We start from the raw sequence: 27,735 nt of genomic DNA on the forward strand, positions 1-27,735 counted from the left end.
GTGTCAGAAAAGAGCATTACATCAACTATGATCACATGACCCCCCCTTGTCACCTGACTCATCATCCACAGAATCCACACTGCTACTCGGAAGTTAACCTTTATTGGATGTTTACAATGTAATACTTTAATTCTATACAGATTGTCCATGTTTAAAATATACTAAATGTGCACTTTGGTTAGATTAAGCGGGTCGGTAAGTCCTTTTAGTGAATGCGCTGCTAGCTAGGCGGCTGGCTAGCTAGGAAGCTAGCTGCTCGTTCATGTCGTTTTAGCCTTTTTGCTTTTGGGATAAAGGGACGCCAGTTCGATTTTAAGTATGGCTTCAATCCTGGACGAGTACGAGGATTCACAAAACACCAGGCAAAGTGCGCAGCAGCACAGCCGCCTCTCGTCTGCTAACATCGGTATAACACACTCAGGTAAGCAGCAGTTTCTCCATAGAAGAATATTTGTGAGGATTCTAAGGAACACGTTGTGCTGCTCGTCCATCAGGCTTTGTCAATGTAAGACTAGAGGAGGAAAAGCCTATTTTCAACAAGCAGAGGATCGATTTTACTCCACCCGAGAAGATAAATCACCTGGCAGTCTGCAACAATCAGCTATGCATGAGCCTGGGAAAAGATACCCTGCTGAGGTAAATAACACAATCATAAACAAGCCACTCACTGGAATGGTCAGCTAGTAGGCAACTTTGTGATGGGCTTAAGATGGCAGATCAATGGCAAGCATATGATTAGTAGTCCTTGTCGACAGGGTTAATGTTTATTGGAGCTTTTCAAAGAGGTTGTTGTTGGAGATAAAAAACAAACAAACAAAAAAACAGACATAAATGTCTGCCTCTTTTCCAGGATTGATTTGGCTAAACCAGATCAACCCAATCAGATTGAACTGGGAAGGAAAGATGACAGCAAAGTACACAAGCTGTTCCTGGATCCCACAGGTAAGAAAAAGACCCAAGCAGAGGTCTTCAATATAAGGCCTGCGGAGATACGCATACTTTTTATGTGCATGTTTATTCGCCTGTCGCTTTAACGAGGACAAGCCGCACCTATTTCTGCTGGGCCAATCGGCCCCGTTTACACTAAGGATAAGGTTATCCAGGGTAAATCACACCTAACCTTATCCGTGTCCACACACAACAATGCAACCGTTTAAGAGCCCCGCCCCTCTCTGTCCGCCGGCGCAACGCGACCTAGTACGCATGCGCGGAAAATGCACACATCATAGTCATCTCCAGTGTTGCTTTGTGTGCAAGTTCTTAAATTTAACTTACAGTATCTGAACAATATCCAGTGTTGTGGTATTTCAATTAACTGGAATCCAGTGTGCTGTGGGGCCCTATCTAATCAAATCTTTATTAGACACGTAAACAATGTGATAAAGAACATTTTACATCAATCAAACTAGGGATCTAGATATCTGGTCAGGACACTCCTCACTCTTTTGCCTTCACCTTCATTGTCCATTCCTTTTTGGAGACTTTATATACTCTGGACCTAGACGTTGAGTCCGCGACATACATGGCGGACAATAACTGATACAGTCTGCTTTGCCAGTCCAAATGCATTTGCTGTTTTCCATAGTTTTCCCTCGACGGCCAGGTAATACAAAGCACACCCTACCTTTTTTATCATATCCACGGGAGCTCACATTCTCGTTGACTCTCCTTCGACAGATGGACAAAGTTTTTCGCTAAGTAGAATCACAGCTGACCCGTACATTGGAAAGTTCTCTTGCCGTCTGAAAAGTGTTGTATCCCAAATAACTGCAATCGCTTTCTCTTAAGGTATTCATGTAGGGACGGCGTGGCGCAGTGGAAGAATGGCCGTGCGCGACCCGAGGGTCCCTGGTTCAATCCCCACCTAGTACCAACCTCGTCATGTCCGTTGTGTCCTGAGCAAGACACTTCACCCTTGCTCCTGATGGGTGCTGGTTAGCGCCTTGCATGGCAGCTCCCTCCATCAGTGTGTGAATGTGTGTGTGAATGGGTAAATGTGGAAGTAGTGTCAAAGCGCTTTGAGTACCTTGAAGGTAGAAAAGCGCTATACAAGTACAACCCATTTATCATTTATGTGTGTGAGTTTCACTAGCGTCTGTACATGTAGAAGAAGGAGAAACACGGGCATGTCTGGATGACTCGCCTTCATACTTCCAGTGGTTAGCTCCGAGTCACAAAACCGCTTTATTATGAAGCTGGCTGTGGCGTATTCTTTCTGACGTCACTTCCTGTGTGGGGCGTGGTCATTTTGGCATCACTTCCTCTCCGGACTCAATTTGTAAACGATCAATGAGTCCATACAAAGCTAAGTGCTGGAGATTCAAGAAAAACACGGCGCACTTAGCCGTGTAAAACTTTGTCCGAGAAGGGGGACCTTAGACGCAGGTTTAGGTGGCTGAAACGGGGCTTAGGCTAAATAATTATTCGTTTAAGGGGTTAAACGACTTAGTGTAGACATGGCCTTGGCTCTGTCAGTTTCCTTGTGAAAAATGTTTTGTTTTGTAACAGAATTTAAAAAAAAAAAACAAGCAGAAGAGAGATAAGCTTTTTCTCCATCTCAAAAACCACAGGTTAACAATGTATGGCTTTAATTTAAAACTTAGTTTTATTGAAGCTATACGGAAAATGTTTAAGCACTAAAGTTGGGGGAAAAAACCTTGCGTTCACAATTGTCATATTTGGTCTGATTAAAACGGATTTAAGTTCATTGGGTCTGCAAATATGATGCGCTAGTCAACAGCACTGGACCACATAGGCGGGTCGAGACCACCTGATGGATAGTTCTGCTCTGCTTGCCATTGGGGCAACGTGGCTCAGATGGTAGAGTGGTCATCAAGAAACTTGAGGTTCCTGTTACGAATCCAGCTTGACCAGCATCCTCGTCACTGCTGTTGTGTCATCAAGCAAATCACTTTCACACAGCTTAATTTTTTTAAATGTTTGAATAACTATGACTTTATTGTCGTAATTCTGTGTCTTTGTTCCAATACTGTATTTATTTTGAGTGTGGCCCAGTATTCTTTTGTAGTTTATTTACATAAAGTGTGATGGGAAAATGTATATCTTAAAGGTATAACAAGTCATCTTATAAATTCTTCATACTATTTTTATTCCTGTATGTTGGGCTGTGCCATTAAATGATTGTGATTAATATCAGTTCGATCATGGTGATCAGCTGTTGGCATATATTACCCCGATCAAACATGGGGGAAATGTTTGTTATAGAGATACTGTAGTAGTAAAGAGTAGAGAAGCAACGATGCTCGGTATAATCCTCGATTAGCCAAATGTATTTGTAAAGTTACGCAGCAATATTTTCTTCGGGAGTCGGGACAAATTGTTGGCATTACCCTGCTAAAATGTACAGTTATAATAATTAAATGTACAGTTATAATAATTATATATAATACCGTATTTTTCGGAGTATAAGTCGCTCCGGAGTATAAGTCGCACCGGCCGAAAATGCATAATGAAGGAAAAAAACATATTTAAGTCGCACTGGAGTATAAGTTGCATTTTTTGGGGAAATTTATTTGATAAAACCCAACACCAAGAATAGACATTTGAAAGGCAATTTAAAATAAATAAAGAATAGTGAACAACAGGCTGAATAAGTGTACGTTATGACGCATAAATAACCAACTGAGAACGTGCCTGGTATGTTACCGTAACATATTATGGTAAGAGTCATTCAAATAACTATAACATATTGAACATGCTATACGTTTACCAAACAATCTGTCACTCCTAATCGCTATATCCAATGAAATCTTATACGTCTACTCTCTTACGTGAATGAGCTTAATAATATTATTTGATATTATACGGTAATGTGTTAATAATTTCACACATACGTCGCTCCTGAGTATAAGTCGCACCCCCGGCCAAACTATGAAAAAAACTGCGACTTATAGTCCGAAAAATACGGTAATATACTATATATTATATATCGCATAGGCCTACTTTGATTGCAAGCCAAGGCCAACAGCAAAGTTACCGCCACATTTCGTTCAGCGTAACATGTTGCATCCAACCTTACGCACTGCATTCTCTTCCATGTACGCACATCACCATCTTTCAGTGCAGAGTGCAATTCTATGAGCAAACCCACGTTACACAAAAACTACGTTATGCATAAATCATATAGCCTACTACCATGTCAATACACAAAGTAGAAAATCATTACATGTAATGCAATATATTGTGCCAAGCAAATACCACCCCATATGTGCCTGATGCACATACAGTACCAGAAACCGCAATTAGCCGTGCTAATGTTGGAACGCATTTCCTCAGCGTATCAGCATATTGAGAACGAAATAAGGCACTGACACTACCCATATCCACATAGGTTTTATTTGTCGAAAAGATATGTTGCCCTGTCAGTTGGATGACATATCGACATACAGGCTAACGGGCATATATTTCCCCCGTTAGCCTGTATGTCGATGTCTCATTGACCATGCTAAGCATTTGTTGCACGAACATACTAGCTTTGTTAGACAAGGTAGTAGACTGTATTGGACAATATAGTTTACATACGAAATGTCAATTTCCATTTATTACAAGTACTACGAAAACGTAAATGCCTGACTTACATATCAAGGAGGAAATTAGCAAGTTTGGCATCAGATAAAAAAATGTTCTCTGCCTTCAATCGTCTCCATCTTTCAAAGGCATCCCCGATACAAATCATCGTTTTGTTCCCGGCTTTGTAATGATTAAGTTGAGAATCGTAATAACGTCTGCCTTTTAGATTTATTAAGGTTTGACATGTTCAGTAACTTTACCAGTGACAGTAGCTTGACGAAGAGGGCGGTGCGTAACTGGCAACCTGGATGTGACACACTTACTGACTTTTTAACTGGTCAAACAGTGGATGACGGGGCATTGAAATGAAAACCATAACAATATTTCGGGGCTGTAAATCTAATTTTGGAAATGAGCATATCCTGGCTGAACTACCGTTATCAGTTATAAAGTTGTTCGAAAAGAACATGATTTATTAATGCCTTTTGACATATCAGGGCCATTTAATGATGACTTGGGATGAAATTATTACATATGACACCTTTTAAATAAAATAGTGAACATACTAGACAACTTGTCTTTTAGTAGTAAGTAAGCAAACAAAGGCTCCTAATTTGTCTGCTGACGTATGCAGTAACATATTGTGCCATTTCTCATTCTATTTTGTCAAAATTATGAGGGACAAGCTGTAAAAAATTATTATTAATCCACTTGTTCGTTTACTGTTAATATCTGGTTATTTTCCGTTTCAGCATGTTTTATCTACACTTCTGTTAAAGTGTAATAATCACGTATTATTTTGTTGTTTGGATGCTTTACATTAGTTTTGGATGATACCACAAATGTAGGTATCGATCCGTAACCAAGTAGTTACAGGATCATACATTGGTCATATTCAAAGACTTCATGTGTCCAGGGATGTATTTCTAAATTTTTAAACATAATATGAATTTTTTAAAAAAAAGGAAAAAGTATTTTGTGACGATAAAAAATATCGATGTAATCATAGTAGTATCGACTAGATACACTATTGTACTTGGTATCATTACAGTGGATGTTTGGTGGAGATCCACCCATGGCATTTGTTTACATTCAGGGGTGCTAGCTTGCTGTTAGCGGTTAGCTATCGTATTCTCCTACAGTGTGTAGTGAAGCATATTTAGCTATTCGTTGTCCTGCAGCGATGATATTTGTAAGAAACTTACTTTTTTCGTTGCCATGGAGACGAGGATTAGTGATTTAGAAGTAGCTAAAACACTGCCGACTGCGGATGGACTTTAGCGGCTAGCTCGTTAGCCAAGTCTTAAAGCACCTCTTCCTGAAGGCATTTCAGTGTTATAACTTCACCTTCATCTTTAGTTTTTAGGCCAAAATGCAACCATTCACCCTTTTCTGTCTACATACTGTGTCTGATTGTAAGTACTCCGTGATCGTGCGCTGCCGAACATGCTCCTCTGCTCGTAAAACCCAATTTCATGACGTGACGATGCGCCGTCTCACCCGTTAAGAAAGAAAAGAAAATGGGAAACTCTTAATTTTAATTTTTTGATTCATTAGTACCATGATAGTATACCAGTAACGGTATACCGTACAACCATAGTTTGTGTACGTGTGCGTGTGTGAATATGTTTTTGTCTGTGTGCGCGCGGCCGTCCCTGTCCACCGTCGCGAAAGTCAGGCTCGTCACAATGTTAATAACGCTATCAGCGTTGTGCGTCTTCCCTGTTACACAGCTGGAAGTGCAGACCAGAAGAATGAAATAAATAAATATAGCTAACACTAACAGAAGTTGAAACACAACATTTAGAAGGAGCAGCAACTTAAGGGACAGACTTGAGTCCCACTGACTGCTGCAGCTCACCAGTAATCCTGCCCTGAATGCGGACTCGCTGGCAGGCACAGAATGTTTTTACGACTGAACTACTGTATTGGTCCCGACTGGGAGAATAATCACACCTACTAATTTAATCGGGGGAAAAAAAGACATTTTTATATCAAAATATTTTTGAATCAAACTTTTTGTTTATGTGTTTGCTCTGATTAAACTCCTCTGATGTAACGAATACTAAAAAAAACTCTGCAGACGAGTTTTGTTCAAATCATTATTGAGTTTATGCAAACAAAAAACCATTTTGTTCCTGCAGTAATCAATAAACTTATTTTATTTGTTGGTACACATTATTTTACCGTATCCCAAATTCAAACGTCACTTCACTGTACTTTCATAAATATAAGCTACAGTATTTCAGTTTAAAAAAAACTCTCCACAATCTGGATCACCGCTTTCCGTTGGACAAACTACTGGTGAAAAGCACTGATGTATACAAGTAATCAAAGAATACAAACAATTAAAAGTGTTGTTTAGTAAACGTTAAATTGAAATACAAGTCTAGAGTATTGAGTACACCACTGATTATGTTCTTTACTGCAGAATGAACTTTGTGATGACGAGCTAAAAAACAAAAAAACCTTGAGAGGAAAGAAAGTTGTTCTCTTTACCCCACAAAACATACCGAAAAATAAGCAAAACTGTAGTAAATATAGATATGAACCAAATAACAGTTGTCAGCTGTTAGCATATATTACCTCCATCAAACATGGCAGCGCTCAAATTTTACCCTCGTCATTTGCCGTAATGCCCCCAAAAATTTACCAACATTTGCGGCAAGAACATGCGGTGACCGCCCTTGACTTTTTACTTGTTAATGGACAAGGGGTGTAACAGTAAACGGTATAATGATAATTTGCGATAATTCCAGACGGTTAGTAATACCGTTTAGTTTTTTAATGACCGAAAACCATCATTTATTAATGCATTTTCGGCAACACGAAGTGGGTGTACCCCGCCTACCGCCCGAATGCAGCTGAGATAGGCTCCAGCACCCCCCGCGGCCCCAAAAGGGACAAGCGGTAGGAAATGGATGGATGGACTTTGCTGCGGGGATTTCCCCTCGGAGTAAACGGAATCAAGCGCTTGGTTTATCATAATTTTCCCTCGCTTCCCGTCGTGCGTTTAAGAGCGCACTGCTGTGTTAAGATGGTGACAGGTGTGGACAATATTGGAGACAGTAGCACTTGTCCCCACACTAAAAGTATACAGCGCGCTATGTGTAACGTTATGTGAACGTTAGGAGAACGTAGTGGCATTGTTATGGGAACGTTAGTTTGTAACGTTCAAAGAACGTGAGGTTGTGGAGTTCTTGCTTGGTTAGCAGAACGTTAGCCAAGAACGTTTGGCAAGAACGTTTAGGGAACTGTTTAGGAACATGCTATTTTCGTCTGTTTTTGCTCTATATTGTCAGGACTAACACTCAAACACAAAATTCAACAATAATTCTTTATTAGTGATAATTATAATACAATAGAAATGGAATGCAGTGGTATTTACGTCTGTTTTTGTGCTATATTGTCAGGACTATAACAAACAGAAAATTCAACAATAATTCTTTATTAGTGATAATTATAATACAATAGAAATGGAATGCAGTGGTATTTACGTCTGTTTTTGTGCTATCTTGTCAGGACTGACACTCAAACAGAAAATTCAACAATAATTCTTTATTAGTGATAATTATAATACAATAGAAATGGAATGCTGTGGTCTTGGTCGTGCGCGTCAGTGTACTCCTGCCCCTTCTTGTTGGTTCTCTTCCTGGAAGTAAATAATTATAGATATTCACAAATACAACAAAGACAGCACTGGAATGTAGATGAATTGAATTCCAGAGGTGGGTAGAGTAGCCAGAAATTGTACTCAAGTAAGAGTACTGTTACTTTAGAGATTTATTACTCAAGTAAAAGTAAGGAGTAGTCACCCAAATATTTACTTGAGTAAAAGTAAAAAGTATGTTGTGAAAAAACTACTCAAGTACTGAGTAACTGATGAGTAACATACACACACATATCATATATATATATATATTAGAGATGCGCGGATAGGCAATTTATCTCATCCGCAACCGCGTCAGAAAGTCGTCATCCATCCGCCATCCACCCGATGTAACGTTTGATCTGAACTGCATCCGCCCGCCATCCGCCCGCCATCCGCCCGTTGTTATATATCTAATATTAATTAAAAAAAAAAAAAAGGGTGAAAACTACGCGAATTGCACCTTGTGCAGACAAGATTTTTCGATCGGACACGGAGGAATTAGCGATGTAAAAGACCACGTTGGGACAAAAAAAACACAAGTCTAATGCCGTTGCTAGCGATACAAGTGGAAAACTTTCAACGTTTTTCGTCGCCCAAACAGATTCTTTGGATGTGATAAATGCCGAAGTTTTATTTACGGAGGCAATAATTGAGCATGGACTTCCAATCGCACTGGCTGATCACATGGGACAGTTAATAATGTAATGCAACCTTTAAAAATCATTACGCGGTGATCGCGATCCCAAAAATAAACTTTTCTTGCATGATAATGTCCAGAAAATTTCGCTTTATATTACTATAGAGTCCTTTTAACGAATGAGTTTGATGGTTTATCACAAACCTTAAATGAAATTCCATGGCCACCGTCCTGCTCTCTATATCAACCAGGGTGAGCCCCACCCCTTTCGTGAGCGCACTGAGCGCGGAGTGACCCCTTTTACGCGCCCCCGGCAACAGGGGTGGCAAGCAGGTAAGCTGCGCGGGCGGAGCGCGCGGAGTGACCCATGTTACGAGCCCCCGGCCACGGGGGTGGCGGGCAGGTAAACTGCTTACCTGCTGCGCGTGACGCCGGCCGCGGCGAAAGCGGACGAGGCGGGGTGTCGGTGCGGTGGGCGCGGTAGTGACCCTGGACGTGCGTCGGGCCCTTCTCGCGGATCGCCTCAGCTACGGCTCCCGGTGGGGCCCTCTCGGGGGAAGGGGCCTCGGTCCCGGACCCCGGCGAGGCGTCCCTTCTCCGCTCCGTAAAAGTGTCCATCTCTTTTCTTTTTTTTTCTTCTGTTGTGGCATATGCAGCAGGTGCCTGCTCGTTTTTCGTATGTGGGTAACAACATTTAACTATGTATATATATTTCCCAATTGGTTTAACTGCCACCCGCAAAAAAAAAAAAAAAAAAAAAAAAATCTAATTAATCCGCCCGACCCGACCCGCGAGCCGATAAAATCTTATTTTTTTTTATTTCATCCGCCCGATCCGCGGATAATCCGCGGACTCCGCGGTTGTGTCCGCAAACCGCGCATCTCTAATATATATATATATATATATATATATATATATATATATATATATATATATATATATATATATATATATATATATATATATATATATATATATATATATATATATATATATACACACACACACACACACACATTTATATATATATATATATATATATATATATATATATATATATATACAGTATATAATTTATATTTATTTATTTTGCCGTTTTTGTTTACATGTTAAAGGTGTTTTAATGAATATACATGCATGTTTAACACATATAGATTCCTTTCTTTCATGAAGACAAGAATATAAGTTGGTGTATTACCTGATTCTGATGACTTGCATTGATTGTAATCAGACAGTAGTGCTGATAGCGTCCACGTTTTCAAATGGAGGAGAAAAAAGTTCCTCCTTTCTGTCTAATACTACATGAAAGTGGTTGATTTTTGGCATCTTATTTGTCCAGCTTCCGTATTCGTTTTTATACACTTTACAAGAAATACATTGGCGGCAAACTCCGTAGCTTGCTAGCTTGTTTGCGCTGGCTTTCGGAGACTCTTGTTTTGAAAGCGCAGGCGCGATGGAGCGGCACTTTTATTGTGAAGACAGGAACTGTGCAGTCAGTCTTTAGGCTTTTGACGGGATGTACGGTTGAAATAAAATGGTCTTTTTTCCTTCACACTTTTGATTGATTGATTGAAACTTTTATTAGTAGATTGCACAGTACAGTATATATTCCGTACAATTGACCACTAAATGGTAACACCCCAATAATTTTTTCAACTTGTTTAAGTCAGGTCATGTGACCGTCTGGCTCTGTTTGATTGGTCCAACGTCACCAGTGACTGCATCTGATTGGTGGAACGGAGTGAACGTCACCAGTGACTGTATTTGTTGAAACGCAGGCACTATGAAGGTCTGTCTGACAGACCAAAACAAACAAAGCGTGCATTAACAGATCGATAAAAAATAGTAGCGAGTAGCGAGCTGTATGTAGATAAAAGTAGCGGAGTAAAAGTAGCGTTTCTTCTCTATAAATATACTCAAGTAAAAGTAAAAGTATGTTGCATTAAAACTACTCTTAGAAGTACAATTTATCCCAAAAGTTACTCAAGTAGATGTAACGGAGTAAATGTAGCGCGTTACTACCCACCTCTGTTGAATTCAATTAAAACATGGCATAATTTACTCCTTGTTTACCTGCTCAATGCTCACTGGTCTCACTGGCGTTTGCTTGGTTCTTTTCCCTTTCCCTGTTTTCTTCTTCTTCACTTCCTGCAAGTATTTATACTGTCCATTCCCTTTGTACACCTCCCTTTGCCCTTCTTCGCCGTCGCTTCCTGCAAGTGTTTATAATTGCAAATTCAACACAGAACTGGGATCTTCATGAATTGATTTAAAACATTGGCATAATTACTTTATCATTTACCTGGTCACTCATCTCACTGTCCATTCCCTTTGTACACCTCCCTTTGCCCTTCTTCGCCGTCGCTTCCTGCAAGTGTTTATAATTGCAAATTCAACACAGAACTGGGATCTTCATGAATTGATTTAAAACATTGGCATAATTACTTTATCATTTACCTGGTCACTCATATCACTGTCCTATTCCTTTGTACACCTCCCTTTGCCCTTCTTCGCCGTCGCTTCCTGCAAGTGTTTCAATCAATCAATCAAGCAATGTTTATTTATATAGCCCTAAATCACAAGTGTCTCAAAGGGCTGCACAAGCCACAATGACATCCTCGGTACATAGCCCACATAAGGGCAAGGGAAAACTCACCCCAGTGGGACGTCAATGTGAATGACTATGAGAAACCTTGGAGAGGACCGCATATGTGGGTAACCCCCCCCCCCCCCCCCCCCCCCCCCCCCCTAGGGGAGACCGAATGCAATGGATGTCGAGTGGGTCTGACATTATAGTAAGAGTCCAGTCCATAGCTTCTCTAATTGTTACCGGGAGGGCATTCCATAGTACTGGAGCCTGAATAGAAAACGCTCTATAGCCCGCAGACTTTTTTTGGGCTCTGGGTACAGTATTACAAATGAACGCAGATTTCTTGCCGGGACATATGTACAATACAATCGAGTGTTTATAATTGCAAATTCAACACAGAACTGGGATCTTCATGAATTGATTTAAAACATTGGCATAATTACTTTATCATTTACCTGGTCACTCATCTCACTGTCCATTTCCTTTGTACACCTCCCTTTGCCCTTCTTCGCCGTCACTTCCTCTTAATTCCTCCTCTTCTCCTGCAAGTAGTTATAATTGCAAATTCAAAAGACATGCAGTGGAACTTCATTAAAATGGAATTCAAAATTGGGATATCTTATCATAATTCTCCGTACCTCAAACTTTGAACCTCCCTTTCGAAAAGTGGCCAGTTTCAGGACCTCTCCAAGCTCACAATCTACTTCAGCTGTGGTCGTCTGTTTGTGAATACCCCTGCATGCCTCTGGAATCACCAGCACAATTTAGAATTCCCTTTAGAATAAATACCGTAATAATAACAGCTAGATCGACCTTGTGAGCATACATGCAACATGTTCAAAGATGCAAACCTATTATTAACACTTACTTATTATTATTCTGTAAAAGGGCAAGTCCTCAAATGCCACTTTGCCTGTCTTTCCACGGAGACCAAGCTGCTCCAGGACTTTGTTTGTGGCAATTTTCCTCAGCATTGTCCTCACCGTGTCTGCCAAATTCTGCCCACCAAGAGCAGTAAGAGCTTTCACCTATACAAATAAATAAACAACAATATTGTACTTGATTAGAACATGTTTTTTGATAACTAAACAAAATAATTTTGCAATGGGGAATTAAAACTAATTACCAGCTGCTTTCTGAGCAGAAGATCAGTGTCGAGCTGTTCACTGAAGGTCTTAAGCTGCTCAAGAGTCTCGAAAGGCTTCTCAATGAGATCTTGAACATCCACAGCTTCTGGCCCCACAGACTGTGCTGCCAGCCCTCTCAGCATGCGCATAATTTCTCCCTGGTTCTCAACTAGTTTTTGAACTTTCATGTTTAACTGGAAAACTGCAAAGACAACAAAAGTCAAAGAGGTAATTCGTATTACTGCCCGTTGTAACAGCCTGTTTAACACCACCTATCAACAGTTAAATAGCCAACTAACGTTCACTTTCAAGGGCATTCCTGCTGCTTCTTGGAGTGGTCTGGTACTGACTCGTACTGGTTGGAGTGGTTTGGTACTGGCTTGGGCTGGATGCATGATTCCTGTCTGGACTGAGCCTGTAAGTGCTGCTTCTCGCTGGGCTGTGAGGTCGGCCTGGATGCCTTGGAGTGGTGTAGTATTGGCTGGTACTGGCTGAAGTGGTCTGGTACTCGCTGGAGTTTGGAAAGTTCAATGGTGGGAGCACTGGCAGTGGGGGTGCCTGGATGAGGATCTGTAATTTCTCTTTTCTGCACTTCTTTTTTGGCCGAATTTCCTCTTCGCCTAAACCAACGAAGACAATAACATTTATGCACCACTAAGTAGTGTTTGAGTATTGTAAGTAAACAGTTTTGAAAAGTGACTAACCGTCAGCATCAAACACATCTTCCTCATCGTTTCTATAACGTTCAGGGGTGATGTGGCTCCATTTGGTTGACATTTCTTCTTCCTCTGGGCTCGAAAACATTTCAGCTTGTTTTTCATATTGAAGGGCCTTGTCAAAGTCTTCTGCAAAATGTCAAAGTATGCTGATGACTCAAGATGAATTATGTTGTTTAAGATATACATGATATGACTTTGACAATATTCCCTTACCAGTCAATGTTTTCCTGAAAACCCGAATTGGCAGCCTATCCCAGACTTCTTTGTCAGGAATCTCAGCTCTCCGGATTCTGGAGTGGGTAGGATTTGGCTTTGGCCAATAGCAGAAGCTATTCTGAAGATAAAATAATCCAGACCTCAAAATATCTTCAAAGCAGTCACTATCACTCTCATTTTCTGAATCAGATGACAAGGTGACATGATGGTCGATTAGTCTCCAATCAGAATCATTTTCATCAGGCTCATCACTATCAGGGCCACTGTAGGTGGCATTGTCAGCACCCGCGGCAGTGCAGGAAGCAGTCTCCGCAGCATCCATGTACTGAAGGGTTGTCACTGTTTCTGGAGTTGTAAAGATTGTCGTGTCATTCTCTTGCTCGCTATCATCACTCTCTAATTCTAAAGTTGACTGTCGGCATTGCTTCTTCAAATGCCTAGTTGTGGCAGCCCATCTACGCTTATAAGCCCTCTGTTGAAACTTCTTCATTGTGTTGTTTATTCTATAAAAACAAACAAACAAGGAAAATGGGTTGCCCTATTATCGCCCACATTTTTACTATATTTTGCTAAAAACATCAAAATTAATTGTATTTTTATTTGTATTTTTTTGTGACTCCTTATTACATCCAGCCATAGAATTATACATTAAAATAAACATATTTGAAATAATTGATTTTAAATTATCATAATTATTCATTTAAAATGACCATATTTAATTATTAAAATAATAGCTTGTTTATCAACAACTTTAGCATTTTATTCATTAAATTTTGAAACTCTCAGAAGCCAAGTTATGTTATATTCCTTAATATTTATTTATGCAAGTTTGAAGTGTCAATTATCTAAACAGTTTTGTTTGCATATTTTCAGGATGTAGATATACAGGTAAAAGCCAGTAAATTAGAATATTTTGAAAAACTTGATTTATTTCAGTAATTGCATTCAAAAGGTGTAACTTGTACATTATATTTATTCATTGCACACAGACTGATGCATTCAAATGTTTATTTCATTTAATTTTGATGATTTGAAGTGGCAACAAATGAAAATCCAAAATTCCGTGTGTCACAAAATTAGAATATTACTTAAGGCTAATACAAAAAAGGGATTTTTAGAAATGTTGGCCAACTGAAAAGTATGAAAATGAAAAATATGAGCATGTACAATACTCAATACTTGGTTGGAGCTCCTTTTGCCTCAATTACTGCGTTAATGCGGCGTGGCATGGAGTCGATGAGTTTCTGGCACTGTTCAGGTGTTATGAGAGCCCAGGTTGCTCTGACAGAGGCCTTCAACTCTTCTGCGTTTTTGGGTCTGGCATTCTGCATCTTCCTTTTCACAATACCCCACAGATTTTCTATGGGGCTAAGGTCAGGGGAGTTGGCGGGCCAATTTAGAACAGAAATACCATGGTCCGTAAACCAGGCACGGGTTGATTTTGCGCTGTGTGCAGGCGCCAAGTCCTGTTGGAACTTGAAATCTCCATCTCCATAGAGCAGGTCAGCAGCAGGAAGCATGAAGTGCTCTAAAACTTGCTGGTAGACTGCTGCGTTGACCCTGGATCTCAGGAAACAGAGTGGACCGACACCAGCAGATGACATGGCACCCCAAACCATCACTGATGGTGGAAACTTTACACTAGACTTCAGGCAACGTGGATCCTGTGCCTCTCCTGTCTTCCTTCAGACTCTGGGACCTCGATTTCCAAAGGAAATGCAAAATTTGCATGGTTGGGTGATGGTTTGGGGTGCCATGTCATCTGCTGGTGTCGGTCCACTCTGTTTCCTGAGATCCAGGGTCAACGCAGCCATCTACCAGCAAGTTTTAGAGCACTTCATGCTTCCTGCTGCTGACCTGCTCTATGGAGATGGAGATTTCAAGTTCCAACAGGACTTGGCGCCTGCACACAGCGCAAAATCTACCCGTGCCTGGTTTACGGACCATGGTATTTCTGTTCTAAATTGGCCCGCCAACTCCCCTGACCTTAGCCCCATAGAAAATCTGTGGGGTATTGTGAAAAGGAAGATGCAGAATGCCAGACCCAAAAACGCAGAAGAGTTGAAGGCCACTATCAGAGCAACCTGGGCTCTCATAACACCTGAGCAGTGCCAGAAACTCATCGACTCCATGCCACGCCGCATTAACGCAGTAATTGAGGCAAAAGGAGCTCCAACCAAGTATTGAGTATTGCACATGCTCATATTTTTCATTTTCATACTTTTCAGTTGGCCAACATTTCTAAAAATCCCTTTTTTGTATTAGCCTTAAGTAATATTCTAATTTTGTGACACACGGAATTTTGGATTTTCATTTGTTGCCACTTCAAATCATCAAAATTAAATGAAATAAACATTTGAATGCATCAGTCTGTGTGCAATGAATAAATATAATGTACAAGTTACACCTTTTGAATGCAATTACTGAAATAAATCAAGTTTTTCAAAATATTCTAATTTACTGGCTTTTACCTGTGTGTGTGTGTGTATATATATATATATGTATGAAATACTTGACTTGGTGAATTCTAGCTGTCAACATACTCCTCCCCTCTTAACCACGCCCCGCCCCGCCCGCCCCCACCCCCTGAAATCGGAGGTCTCAAGGTTGGCAATGCTCAATAGCTTCAGTTTCTTCTTCAATTTCGTTTTCGCTACCTGCCTCCACACTACAACCATCAGTTTCAATACATGCGTAATCTGTTGAATCGCGTAAGCCCCTGAAATCCGAGTCTGAATCCGAGCTAATGTCGCTATATCTTGCTGTTCTATCCGCCATGTTTGTTTGTATTGTGACGTCACAGGAAAATGGACGTTTGTATATAACACTTTTTTAGGGATATTGCGTAATGGGTACAATTTTTAAAAAAAACTTCGAAAAATAAAATAAGCCACTGGGAACTGATTTTTAATGGTTTTAACCCTTCTGAAATTGTGATAATGTTTAACAGAACGTTCAGGCAACATTCGTGCCATATGGACCTCAAAATATGACACTGACGGGGCAAATTATTGTTTAACTAGGCTACAGATAGATCCACCCTTCTTCAGAAGTCATTCGTTGGTATTTGGAAACTATATAACAGCCAATATGCACGAGAAATGCATGCTAGTTTATATGGTGCCGCGCGGCAGTTGAGCATGGCTCGCATTTGACACAACGCTAAAACCGTAAAATGGTCTGAAATTAATCATGTAGGGTAGAAATTGTTACACAAAAACGTGCTTCATATTTCACTCTTTCTATCTACTTACATGTGATCAATGGATGGCGCACCGTATTGCCTGATTATCGGGGTTCTGGAATTTGCAGCGTTGTCGAGCTTCGTCTTTGTCCCACGGAAGCTTCTACGCGCATGCGTGCAGCCTTGACTCAGCTCAGCTGACGTCAGATTTGTTCGAAAAACACAACACGTTCGCGGAACGTTAGGGAAACGTTACTACATAATGTATATAAAGTAAATTTGCGAAAAAAAACATTTCGAAAAGCCTAACGGTCGCTGTTTCCATTGCAGGCAAATATTTTGTGTGTCAGATAGGTTTTGATATGTTCTGAGAATGTTCTTAGAATGTCTCATCTTGCATAACCAAACGAGAACCATACAGTAACGTTACGCTAACGTTAGTTGTTACCTGGGCGAAGGCGAAAACTATTTGATGTTTTGCAGCAGGCGATGTGTCGTGAACGTTGTCACAACTTGAATTATAAAGTCTTTACTTTGTTTACTGGGACGTTCACTCCTCCTTTATTGAACTACAAACTGTATCAGTGTTCAAATAACATCAATACTAGCTATAATATTTTGTCATCTCATCGAATTGAATGCAGGCGGTGAAGATTGTTTATTCGATGTATGAGGTATCACTCTGGGTTTTTTGTTGTTGTTGGCCTAACTGTTGTACTGAAACACTCGGGAGGCGTTGGAGAAGAACAAACCTTGTTTATTAGACTTCATCTTCATTAGCCAAACTGCTTTGAGTTTTATTTTGATATCAAAAAGTAAACACCAGGTTTTGTTTACATTAATTGTGTTTTTGTGTCACTTCAAAAATCATTCATGTGACATCATTTTGTTAATGTGTTATTGTGTATGGTTAATTCCTATACGACATATTTCTGGTCAAACTCATAATGGATCTGTCCCGATACATCATCTAGATGATGTACATAACTTAAAAAAAAAATTAAAACTCTCTCTATCAAAATGTAAAAATAGAGATAAAGGCATCATGTAATGACAAAAAGCTGACAAGTTGATGTTATTAAAAAATAAAAATAAAAAATAATATTTGTCTATAAATATATGGATAACGTTTATCTGTAGTCTTTTTATTAGACATTACAAATGATATGATGGTATTATGTTCACACCCCAACACTGCTTTACTTAACAATCAGTAATCATCAATCAATCAATCAATCAATGTTTATTTATATAGCCCTAAATCACAAGTGTCTCAAAGGGCTGCACAAGCCACAACGACATCCTCGGTACAAAGCCCACATAAGGGCAAGGAAAAACTCACCCCAGTGGGACGTCGATGTGAATGACTATGAGAAACCTTGGAGAGGACCGCATATGTGGGTAACCCCCCCCCCTCTAGGGGAGACCGAATGCAATGAATGTCGAGTGGGTCTGACATAATATTGTGAGAGTCTAGTCCATAGTGGATCCAACATAATAGTAAGAGTTCAGTCCATAGTGGGGCCAGCAGGACACCATCCCGAGCGGAGACGGGTCAGCAGCGCAGAGATGTTCCCAGCCGATGCACAGGCGAGCGGTCCACCCCGGGTCCCGACTCTGGACAGCCAGCACTTCATCCATGGCCACCGGAACTGTGCCCCCCGCCCTCCACAAGGAAGAGGGGAGCAGAGGAGAAAAGAAAAGAAACGGCAGATCAACTGGTCTAAAGGGGGGTCTATTTAAAGGCTAGAGTATACAAATTAGTTTTAAGATGGGACTTAAATGCTTCTACTGAGGTAGCATCTCTAATTGTTACCGGGAGGGCATTCCATAGTACTGGAGCCCGAATAGAAAACGCTCTATAGCCCGCAGACTTTTTTTGGGCTCTGGGAATCACTAATAAGCCGGAGTTCTTTGAACGCAGATTTCTTGCCGGGACATATGGTACAATACAATCGACAAGATAGGACGGAGCTAGACCGTGTAGTATTTTATACGTAAGTAGTAAAACCTTAAAGTCACATCTTAAGTGCACAGGAAGCCAGTGCAGGTGAGCCAGTATAGGCGTAATATGATCAAACTTTCTTGTTCTTGTCAAAAGTCTAGCAGCCGCATTTTGTACCAATTGTAATCTTTTAATGCTAGACATAGGGAGACCCGAAAATAATACGTTACAGTAGTCGAGACGAGACGTAACGAACGCATGAATAATCATTATCATAATCATAATCATGATTTCAATATTGATAACAATAATCTTAATTAGTGCCCTAAAATATGAGCCCTCCTTTAAGGCAACACTTGCCTTGACCTTAAGAAGTTAAAATTCGTGGCTTGACATGGCGGAAATGTCTGTTACAAGATACTGCAGTAGTAAACAGTAGGGATGCAACGGTACTCGCTATAAGCCAGCACAGGACAATTGGCCTTTAATTTAAAAAAAAGTGATATTAATCGAGATTGGATGATATGAAAAAAAAATATTGTGATCTTTTTTGCCATATTGCCCAGCCCTATCTGTATTTACGTTTTTAAATATTATATTTTAACATATTGTGTATTACATCAACTTTCAAGTAGGGGGTCGTCGCACCATACAGTAGGTGTGATGAGCAGTTGGGAACTTTTTGCAGAAGTCTCAATATTTAATCAGACTCCCCTGCTGCTTTGTCCCCTAACAACAACCTATAGGGGACCTGAAAGTAGGGATGGGTACCTGTAAATCGATATCAATACCAATTTTCAGTACATTTGTGTGTTGACGTCATAATAAATGTTCATATTTTTTTATGTAACATTTAACAGTAATAACTGTTGTCCAGTTGTTATTTTTGGTTTTCTTACCATTCATTTAGTCTTAGGTGTGTTGCCATAGGCAATAAGTAGTCTTTGCCATTAAGTTGAGTCTTGTCTTTTGTTGAGTCCTACAAAGTGCTTGTACAGTGCTTCCGGAAAGTATTCACAGTGCTTCACTTTTCCCACATTTTGTTATGTTACAGCCGTATTCCAAAATGTAATAAATTAATATTTGCCCTCAAAATTCCACACACAATACCCTATAATGACAATGTGAAAGTTGTAGAGCTTTTTGCAGATTTATTAAAAAAAATGATAATAATAAATTACATGTACATAAGTAGTCACAGCCTTTGCTTAGTACTTTGTTGATGCACCTTTGGCAGCAATTACAGCCTTAAGTCTTTTGCCACAAGCTTGGCACACCTATTTTTGGACCGTTTCACCAATTCCTCTTTGCAACATCTCTCAAGCTCTATCAGGTTGGATGAGAAGTGTCAATGCACAGCCATTTTCAGCTCTCTCCGGAGATGTTCAATCAGATTCACGTTTGGGGCTCTGGCGGGGCCACTCAAGGACATTTACAGAGTTGTCATTCCTTTGATATCTCGACTGTGTGCTAAGGATAGGGTTGGGCCGATAAAACAATATCGATATCAATATAAAATGTGTTTGATAAAACATCTGATATAAACTTACAGTATATTTTTGGGTCGGAAGAAACCAAAAATTATGAAGCAAGATTCGTTGCATTGAGTCACTCGCGCTCTGGGAACCCACCTCAACAGGATACAGGAAGTGTCACGCTAACAGCCAATCAGGTAACAGTAGAGGTGGATTATCGATTTTTAGATGCATCGCAATTCGGACATGGACGATTATGAAATTGATTAGTAAACGTCAATCAATAATTTATTTATCTAATGTAAATAAAGTAATGCAGACCGTTATAAAATTTGTCTGACTGCAGCGAGCCACCTCACCAAGAGATTCGATCAACTCCTTTTATTATAGGGCATTTTTGTTCCAGTTTTAAACACATTTCCATGAATGTGATGGGAATTTCTTATCAAAAATGCTGTTTTTAAAAATTGCAAGTGATAAACGCTTATTTAGTGAAACAAAAAGAAACGTAAAACTGCATTAAACTGCAGACATAAATTAAAGATGCATCAATAATCGATTTCAATTGAATTGTTGGAGTGAGAAAATAAACTGTAATATCTTGATATATCAACTCAATAACAGAAACTTGTCTTTAGTTTTGTTGGTTTTAATGCAGACGGTGCGGGAACATCCTGATACTCCCAATGTGTCGGTTTAATGAGCAGTTTCCCAAACTACTCTGTGTAGTGTTCAATAGCTTATACACTACTGCCATCTAGTGTCTCAAAACTACAACTACCTTCAAATTTACTGCAATTATTTTACCACCTGTCTACCAGACACCTACTCCACTGAAAAATAGCACCCTTGGTAAGTTGTAAATTGTATTACTGTATTTTTTGGCAGGCTTAATGAAGTTATAGAAATATCAATAATTATCGATATCGATCAATATAAAAAAACATATATTGTGATACTGTTTTCAGCCATATCGCCCACCCCCAACCTATTCACTAGTCTGAGTTCAAGAGTGCTCTGTAGCAGGTTTTCATCCAGGATTATTGATGCATTTCTCTATCCTGACTAGTCTCCCATGTCCTGTCACTGAAAAACATCCCCAGAGCAACTAAATTTACCACAGGTGGACTCCGATGAATCTGTAGGAACCAATCAAGGATGATCAGTTGAAACCGGATGACCTGAACTCACTTTTGAGCTTCATGGCAAAGGCTGTGAATACTTGTTGTATACATGTGATTTCTTAGTTGTTTTTTTTATACATTTTCTAAAATTTCTTTTAAAAATGACATAGTAAGACAAAAATTAATTAATTCCATTTTCGAATAAGGCTGTAAAATAACAAAATGTGGAAAAAGTGAAGCGCTTGGAATACTTTCTGGAAACACTCTTCTCTAAGTATTGTACTTGTTACACACCAGCTGTTTAAATGTAACGTGCATCTTAGTTGTAGTTTTCATTAACAAATTTAGAGGTGTTGAAATCCCTATGTAAGACTGCTAATGCTAATTAGTAGAATGTACAGTATATGTCGTATCAAATGTAAATTAGCATTGAGCTAGCGCGTATCAAAAAGTGACAAACTTGAATTTAATTTGAGGGATGTTTTGTACTAAAATGAATTAATGAAAAATACTTTTTTGTTTTTAAGTCAAAATTACTAATGTAATGTAATTAAAAAATAATGTGTGCATATCTTTGTGATAGACCACCGCCTGGGATTTGATCCCTTACCAGCCCAGGAAGGACTAACGCTGTGCGGCAACGGGGACAATGGTTTTATATTGAAGGGGCAGGGAATACGTTTGGGGTAAAATTTAATATGAAGCGCTCTTCTCATTCATTAAATTACATTTTACATGCGCTCAGTGTGTGATCAGTGTAAAGGGAGGGTTTTACGAGAATTTATACTATGTAGTACCGACGGAATTCAGTATATCTATAAAGTACTGAATTTGGTACCCATCTCTACCTAAACGCAGATGTGGTCACCCAAAACATCCTAAGAAATACCTTTTTTTAATGTGTAATCAAAAATAAACTGCTCAAGTTCCATGTCTTCATTTCAGGCATTGTCTTTCTTAGTTAGGAAAGACAACAAATACATGTAAAAATAACCCTTTGGGAGTCCTTATACAATGGGCCATGCGGGCCCTAAAAAAAAGAAAAGAACAAAGATTTGTATTGGAGTAGAGTATTTTTACCACATGGGAATCTGTTGTTTCTCTTCAGGCTCCCACTTGCTGATCAGCATGAGCACCAGTGAGTGTCTGTACCTGAACAGAAACACACAAAAAGTGCGCAGTTTGTCTCGCTGGCGGGGCCACCTGGTGGAGAGCGTGGGCTGGAACAAGCTGCTGGGCAACGAGACCAATACGGGGCCCATCCTGGTTGGCACCCGCCAAGGCATCATCTTTGAGGCTGAGATCTCTGCGGCCGAGGGGAGTCTCTTCAACACCAACCCTGACCAGTACCTCAGACAGGTCAGAGCGTGGTTGTGGTGCATCTTTTCAACACAATAGTGCACAAATAACACTTTTCCTTCCGGGAGGCAGGTCCACTCCTTGGAGGAAGACGGAAGGCCAGGGCCGGTCTGCTGCTTGGAAGTGGAGCGTGGTTTGGAAAACAAGTACTTTATCATCGCCACCACCCGCAAGCGCTTGTTCCAGTTTGTAGGCAAGGTGGCCGAGGGCTCGGAGCAGCATGGCTTCAGCTCCATCTTCACGCAGAACCAGGACATGTTGCCTAGTTTCCAAGAATTCCCGATCAACATGGGCTACAGCGAGATCACCTTCTACACCTCCAAGCTTCGCACCTCCCCCAAAGCCTTTGCCTGGATGATGGGTAACGGAGTTCTCTACGGGCAGCTGGACTATGTCAGGCCGGACTCCTTATTGAGCGACGTACAGGTAACACCATTAATCTTTGGTGAAATGTTTGATGTTATGCAATTCTAAATTTTAAAATGCAACTTAGCTTCAAAAGTCACTCAAAACCTTGGAGAGACTAGTTTCATTTGTTTTGTACTTAAAAAGGCGCCCTGAAAGTTATTTGTGGTGGTCATAGTGTGGAAAAGATTATTTCTATTTGCATTATTTTCTGTTTGAAAATAAAAAGACCAGTGTCCTGAAACTGATTGTGCTCATTCCTGTATTTACTCCTTATACCTAATATTTCCTCTCATGCTGTCTCCTTGGCAACCGTCCAGGTGTGGGAGTACACCGCAGACATCGACCTGAGTGTCAACAAGCCCATCTCCATCGTCCTGACCCAGTTCCACTTCTTGCTCCTGCTACACGACCGAGTTAAGGCCGTCTGCACGTTGAACGGGGAGGTGGTCCACGAGGACGTTTTCCCGGACAAGTTTGGCACCCTCAAGAGGATGATCAAGGATCCGGTGGGCGGTCTGGTGTGGCTCTACACCGAGCGCGCCGTCTTCCGGTACCACATCCAGCGCGAGTCCAGGGACGTGTGGCAGATGTACATGAGCATGAATAAATTTGACCTGGCCAAAGAGTACTGCCGTGAGCGACCTGAGTGCATGGACATGGTGTTGGCTAAGGAGGCCGAGCACTGCTTCCAGAACAAGCGCTATCTCGAGAGCGCCAAGTGTTACGCCCTGACGCAGAACTACTTTGAGGAGATTGCGCTCAAGTTCATCGAGGCTAAGCAAGAGGATGCCTTGAAGGAGTTCCTGCTGAAAAAACTCAACAATTTGAAGGAGAGCGAAAGGACGCAGATCACGCTGCTGGTCACCTGGCTCGCCGAGCTCTACCTGAACCGACTGGGCCAGCTGGAGGACGACGGCAGCAGCGTACTCTTCCGGGAAACACGTGAGGAGTTCCGGCACTTCCTGAACACCTCCAAGCACAGGGACTGCCTGTTCAACAACCGCAGCATCATATACGACCTTCTTGCCAGCCACGGCAACGTAGATGACATGGTCTACTTCTCCGTGGTCATGCAGGACTACGAGAGAGTGGTATCGCACTACTGCCAGCACGACGACTATCACGCAGCCCTGGACCTTCTCTCCAAGCACTGCGACCAGAAGCTCTTCTACAAGTTCTCACCGGTGCTCATGCAGCACATTCCAGAAAGAGTGGTGGATGCTTGGATTCAGATGGGCAAGCGTCTAGACCCCAAGAAGCTCATCCCGGCGCTGATGAACTACAGCCAGATGGGCAGCAGCAGTCAGCAGACCAACGAAACTCTCCGCTACATGGAGTTCTGCGTGCACGAGCTGAAGGTGACCGAGGAGGCCATCCATAACTACCTGCTCTCCCTCTACGCCAAGTACAAGCCTGACTCGCTGCTGCGGTACCTGGAGCAGGCGGGGACACACGCTTCGGAGATCCACTACGACCTGAAGTACGCTCTCAGGCTTTGTGCTGAGCATGGCTATCTGCGCGCGTGTGTTTTGGTCTACAGAATCATGGAACTGTACGAGGAAGCGGTGGACCTTGCCTTGCAAGTCAGTAAACATTAGCTTAGTGACTTTTCGACACGTAATATTTTGCTATTTTCACAACATGACATCGGGTGTCGTCCACAGGTGGACGTGGACTTGGCCAAGACATGTGCAGACCTACCCGAGGATGACGAGGAGCTGAGAAAGAAGCTCTGGCTGAAGATAGCCCGCCATGTGGTGCAGGAGGAGAAGGACGTGAAGAAAGCCATGAACTGTTTGTCCAGCTGCAACCTTCTCAAGATCGAAGACATCCTGCCCTTCTTTCCCGACTTTGTCACCATTGACCACTTCAAGGTGTGGAACACGGATGCAAGCAAGGATACATTGTCTCACCTCAAATTCTCCTCTTTTTTCGGCGGGCGAATTGGCAGGGCATCACAAGTCAATAGTACGCAAATAATAGGCCATATGTCATAATTGAAGACATATTTTGATTCCGAAGAAATGGCAATTGTTGAAGGACCGGTATTGACACTGTGGCATATTTGCTTACATGTTACAAACATAAGTTGTTTGCGTAAGTGAGTTTAAAAAAAAAAGCTAACGTAGATCGACGCCAATGTCCGTGCCTCCTCTATTAACAGCCATAAAAAGATTGGAATCCTCCCAAATATATATATATACATATATATACATTATATTACTTGAACTTATTTTCGCCTAAAAACACTAATTTTTAAGGTGTGGCGGCCATATTTATGGTAACATCTTTTATTTTGTAGTAATAGTAGTGACTCTCTTGTTCATTTATGGAATCCGGACAACTTCCTGTTCTTTTCACTTAATCGAACTGCGCATGTATGTGACAGCGAGGCTACATTGGGGCTTGTGTGTGTCTATATTGGAGTTTGATAAAGATCACATTTTACTTGTAGTGTTAACAGTCAGCTGGAAAAAATCTGTTTAAAAAAAAAAATCTGATCAGGGCCACTTTGGCCTGCAGTGTAAACATAGACACCCACTTGTTGCCAGATAGTTACACAATAATTAATGTGTGTGCCTGTTGACTCATTTTCAGTAGATAGTAAATACGGGTGACGTAATAAATCGATTCACATCCGAATCACGATTCTTATTTAACACGATTCCAAATAAATTAAAACTTTACAAGAAATAATTTTTTTAAATGTATTGTTTGGCCATTTCCGCGCTTACTCGCTGCATGCAAAACATCAGCGGCCAAGAGGAGCTTTTCAAAACTGTAACCTGTTTTGAAAAGGTTATATTTTATTTTTATGTACCAAATATTATACTGCAAGAATCTGTTCGAATCGAGAAATGATTTTAAATCGAATTGTCACCCCAAAAATCGGAATTGATTTAGACCGTGAGTTGTTGTAACTCAGGCTGTACACTGACTGCTCTAAATAACAGTGGTAACTCAGTTTTCGTATATCCAACTTTTTTTTTTATGATTTGTTTTTTAAACAAAAATTTACCATCACTTTAAAAATGACAGTGAATGTTCATGTACACATTTCACTCATGTATATGTATTTCACATTGTTCTATGCATGCAAAAATTTGTGCTGTCAAATTATACATATTTTAAGTCCGATTAATCACACTTTTGCATTTTGATTAATTGCGATGCTTTGCAATAACAGTTTTATTCAAACTACACTCTGGGTGTATTTTGCAACTAGCACACCAGTCGGAGTATCCTCATTCATCTTTGCACTGACATATACATTGACCGGATCACCGACCATATAACAAACTGCTTTCAAGTAGCCATGTGCGGTTGTGCTTAAAATAAATTGCACTATTAATATGCGTTTATACAGTAAATAATTAATGCAATAATATTTTGTGATTTATTGCATTAATTAGTTTGTTAACTTTAACAGTCATAGTAAAATTATAATTATCTATAAAACATGGATTAATTGGATTTACGTGATTTCTAATGTGGAAAAAAGCTCAGGTTTTCGTAGGATTTGGTTTTATTCAGACCTTTTGAAACAGGATCCTGACAAAGGCCGAAGTACATTTTAGATTTACTTTCAATAGTATTGTCCCCTTGAGCAGAAGTGTAAACGCAAACTATGCTTATGCTTATTATTATTGTCTGTTTTGGGCTTGCAGGAGGCTATCTGCAGCTCCCTGGAGGAGTACAACAAGCACATTGAAGAGCTGAAGCAGGAAATGGAGGAGGCAACCGAGAGCGCTAAACGCATCAGAGAAGACATCCAGGAAATGAGGAACAAGTACGGCGTGGTGGATTCCCAAGATAAGTGTTCCACGTGCGACTTTCCACTGCTCAACAGGCCCTTCTATTTGTTCCTGTGTGGTCACATGTTCCATTATGACTGCCTCATGCAGGTAAGGCTGCACAATCTTTTGCCTATTCATGCAGATGATACATTTGTTACATGTTACCATCTCTTCTTCACAGGAAGTGACCCCGCACCTGTCCGCCTACAAGCAGAGTCGCCTGGAGGAGCTGCAGATACAGCTCTCCGCCTCCACGCAGTCGTCTAAGTCCCGAAACCGCCCAGCGCTCAAGGAGGACGGCGACGCCTGCAGCCTGGGAAAGGGCAGCACGAGCCGCGAACAGATGAAGTCCGACATGGACGACATCATTGCGTCAGAGTGTGCGTACTGCGGCGAGCTGATGATCAAGTCCATCGACAAGCCGTTCATTGACCCGCAGAAATTCGAGGAGGAGAAATCCAGCTGGCTGTGAATGAATTGGACTTCTGCTTTTTTAACATCCAACATACCAAAAGAGACAAGTTGAATGACGTGGATGTTGACATGAACCTGCTTGTTGACTGTTGAGTGCCTGACCATGACCACTACTGACCACCGCCTTAGCTTTTTGCAGCTGAAATCATGTTTGTTTCCAGTATTGAAGCCTCTTTTGTTTCAGTGTATTTGCACTTCTTCATTGCAACATCTGAAAAACCCATGAGCTCTTATTGTGTGCAACAATACAAGAGTATGAAATGTAATGCTCAAAAAGTTACAGACCATCTCAAAAGTTTGAAAACACATCAATGTGTGAGTCATTACAGTAAGCGTTACGATGCAACATAAACTTTGTCATCCTTTACTAATGCTCAAAAACTGCACTTAAAAATATCCTTGGTCAAACATCCCCTGCTCTGTGTGTCTAACAAACCATGCAAGATGAATAAACTACAGTAACTGTAACAATTGTTATGATCTGCTGCATATTTTTAA

The 27,735-nt window shown here is 40.7% G+C and overlaps 2 protein-coding genes across 8 annotated transcripts; one reads left to right on the top strand and one right to left on the bottom strand.

The window, feature by feature from the left end:
- Positions 1 to 27,700, top strand: vps18 (VPS18 core subunit of CORVET and HOPS complexes). The gene is made up of 9 exons (XM_061929810.1): positions 1 to 421; positions 495 to 636; positions 851 to 942; positions 22,308 to 22,558; positions 22,631 to 22,984; positions 23,284 to 24,549; positions 24,631 to 24,840; positions 26,635 to 26,871; positions 26,945 to 27,700. The coding sequence occupies exons 1-9, from the start codon at positions 319 to 321 to the stop codon at positions 27,233 to 27,235; spliced, it is 2,946 nt and encodes a 981-aa protein (XP_061785794.1). The 5' UTR covers positions 1 to 318; the 3' UTR covers positions 27,236 to 27,700.
- On the bottom strand, positions 8,069 to 27,086 carry LOC133576519 (uncharacterized). Of its 7 annotated transcripts, XR_009811646.1 has the most exons (11): positions 13,469 to 14,088; positions 13,241 to 13,381; positions 12,836 to 13,156; positions 12,536 to 12,738; positions 12,278 to 12,437; positions 12,048 to 12,154; positions 11,865 to 11,951; positions 11,277 to 11,342; positions 11,122 to 11,187; positions 10,893 to 10,967; positions 8,069 to 8,182 (listed from the first exon to the last, which is right to left on the bottom strand). XR_009811646.1 is itself a non-coding variant. In XM_061929814.2 (8 exons), exons 1-8 carry the CDS (start codon positions 26,929 to 26,931, stop codon positions 11,934 to 11,936), a joined length of 1,074 nt encoding a protein of 357 aa, XP_061785798.1. In that variant the 5' UTR covers positions 26,932 to 27,086; the 3' UTR covers positions 11,652 to 11,933. The 7 variants fall into 7 exon arrangements, 4 of the variants coding, with proteins under 4 accessions (XP_061785798.1, XP_072768338.1, XP_061785797.1 ...); XR_009811645.1 differs by lacking the exon at positions 11,122 to 11,187 and having other exon boundaries at positions 10,893 to 11,032; XR_009811647.1 differs by lacking the exons at positions 8,069 to 8,182; positions 11,277 to 11,342 and having other exon boundaries at positions 10,685 to 10,967.
- Positions 27,701 to 27,735: the final 35 nt, after the last annotated feature.

This window comes from Nerophis lumbriciformis, linkage group LG34 (genome assembly GCF_033978685.3).
Source record: "Nerophis lumbriciformis linkage group LG34, RoL_Nlum_v2.1, whole genome shotgun sequence".
NCBI lineage: Eukaryota > Metazoa > Chordata > Actinopteri > Syngnathiformes > Syngnathidae > Nerophis > Nerophis lumbriciformis.

Excerpts from the sequence above, each read along its gene's own strand:
- LOC133576519 (XM_061929811.2), bottom strand. The coding sequence starts at position 13,961 with ATGAAGAAGTTTCAACAGAGGGCTTATAAGCGTAGATGGGCTGCCACA. Across the intron at positions 13,382-13,468 it reads TTTCAGGAAAACATTGACTG|AAGACTTTGACAAGGCCCTT; the intron begins GTAAGGGAATAT and ends GACATTTTGCAG. Across the intron at positions 12,438-12,535 it reads TTCTGCTCAGAAAGCAGCTG|GTGAAAGCTCTTACTGCTCT; the intron begins GTAATTAGTTTT and ends TTATTTGTATAG.
- vps18 (XM_061929810.1), top strand. The coding sequence starts at position 319 with ATGGCTTCAATCCTGGACGAGTACGAGGATTCACAAAACACCAGGCAA. Across the intron at positions 422-494 it reads CATCGGTATAACACACTCAG|GCTTTGTCAATGTAAGACTA; the intron begins GTAAGCAGCAGT and ends CTCGTCCATCAG. Across the intron at positions 22,985-23,283 it reads CCTTATTGAGCGACGTACAG|GTGTGGGAGTACACCGCAGA; the intron begins GTAACACCATTA and ends GCAACCGTCCAG.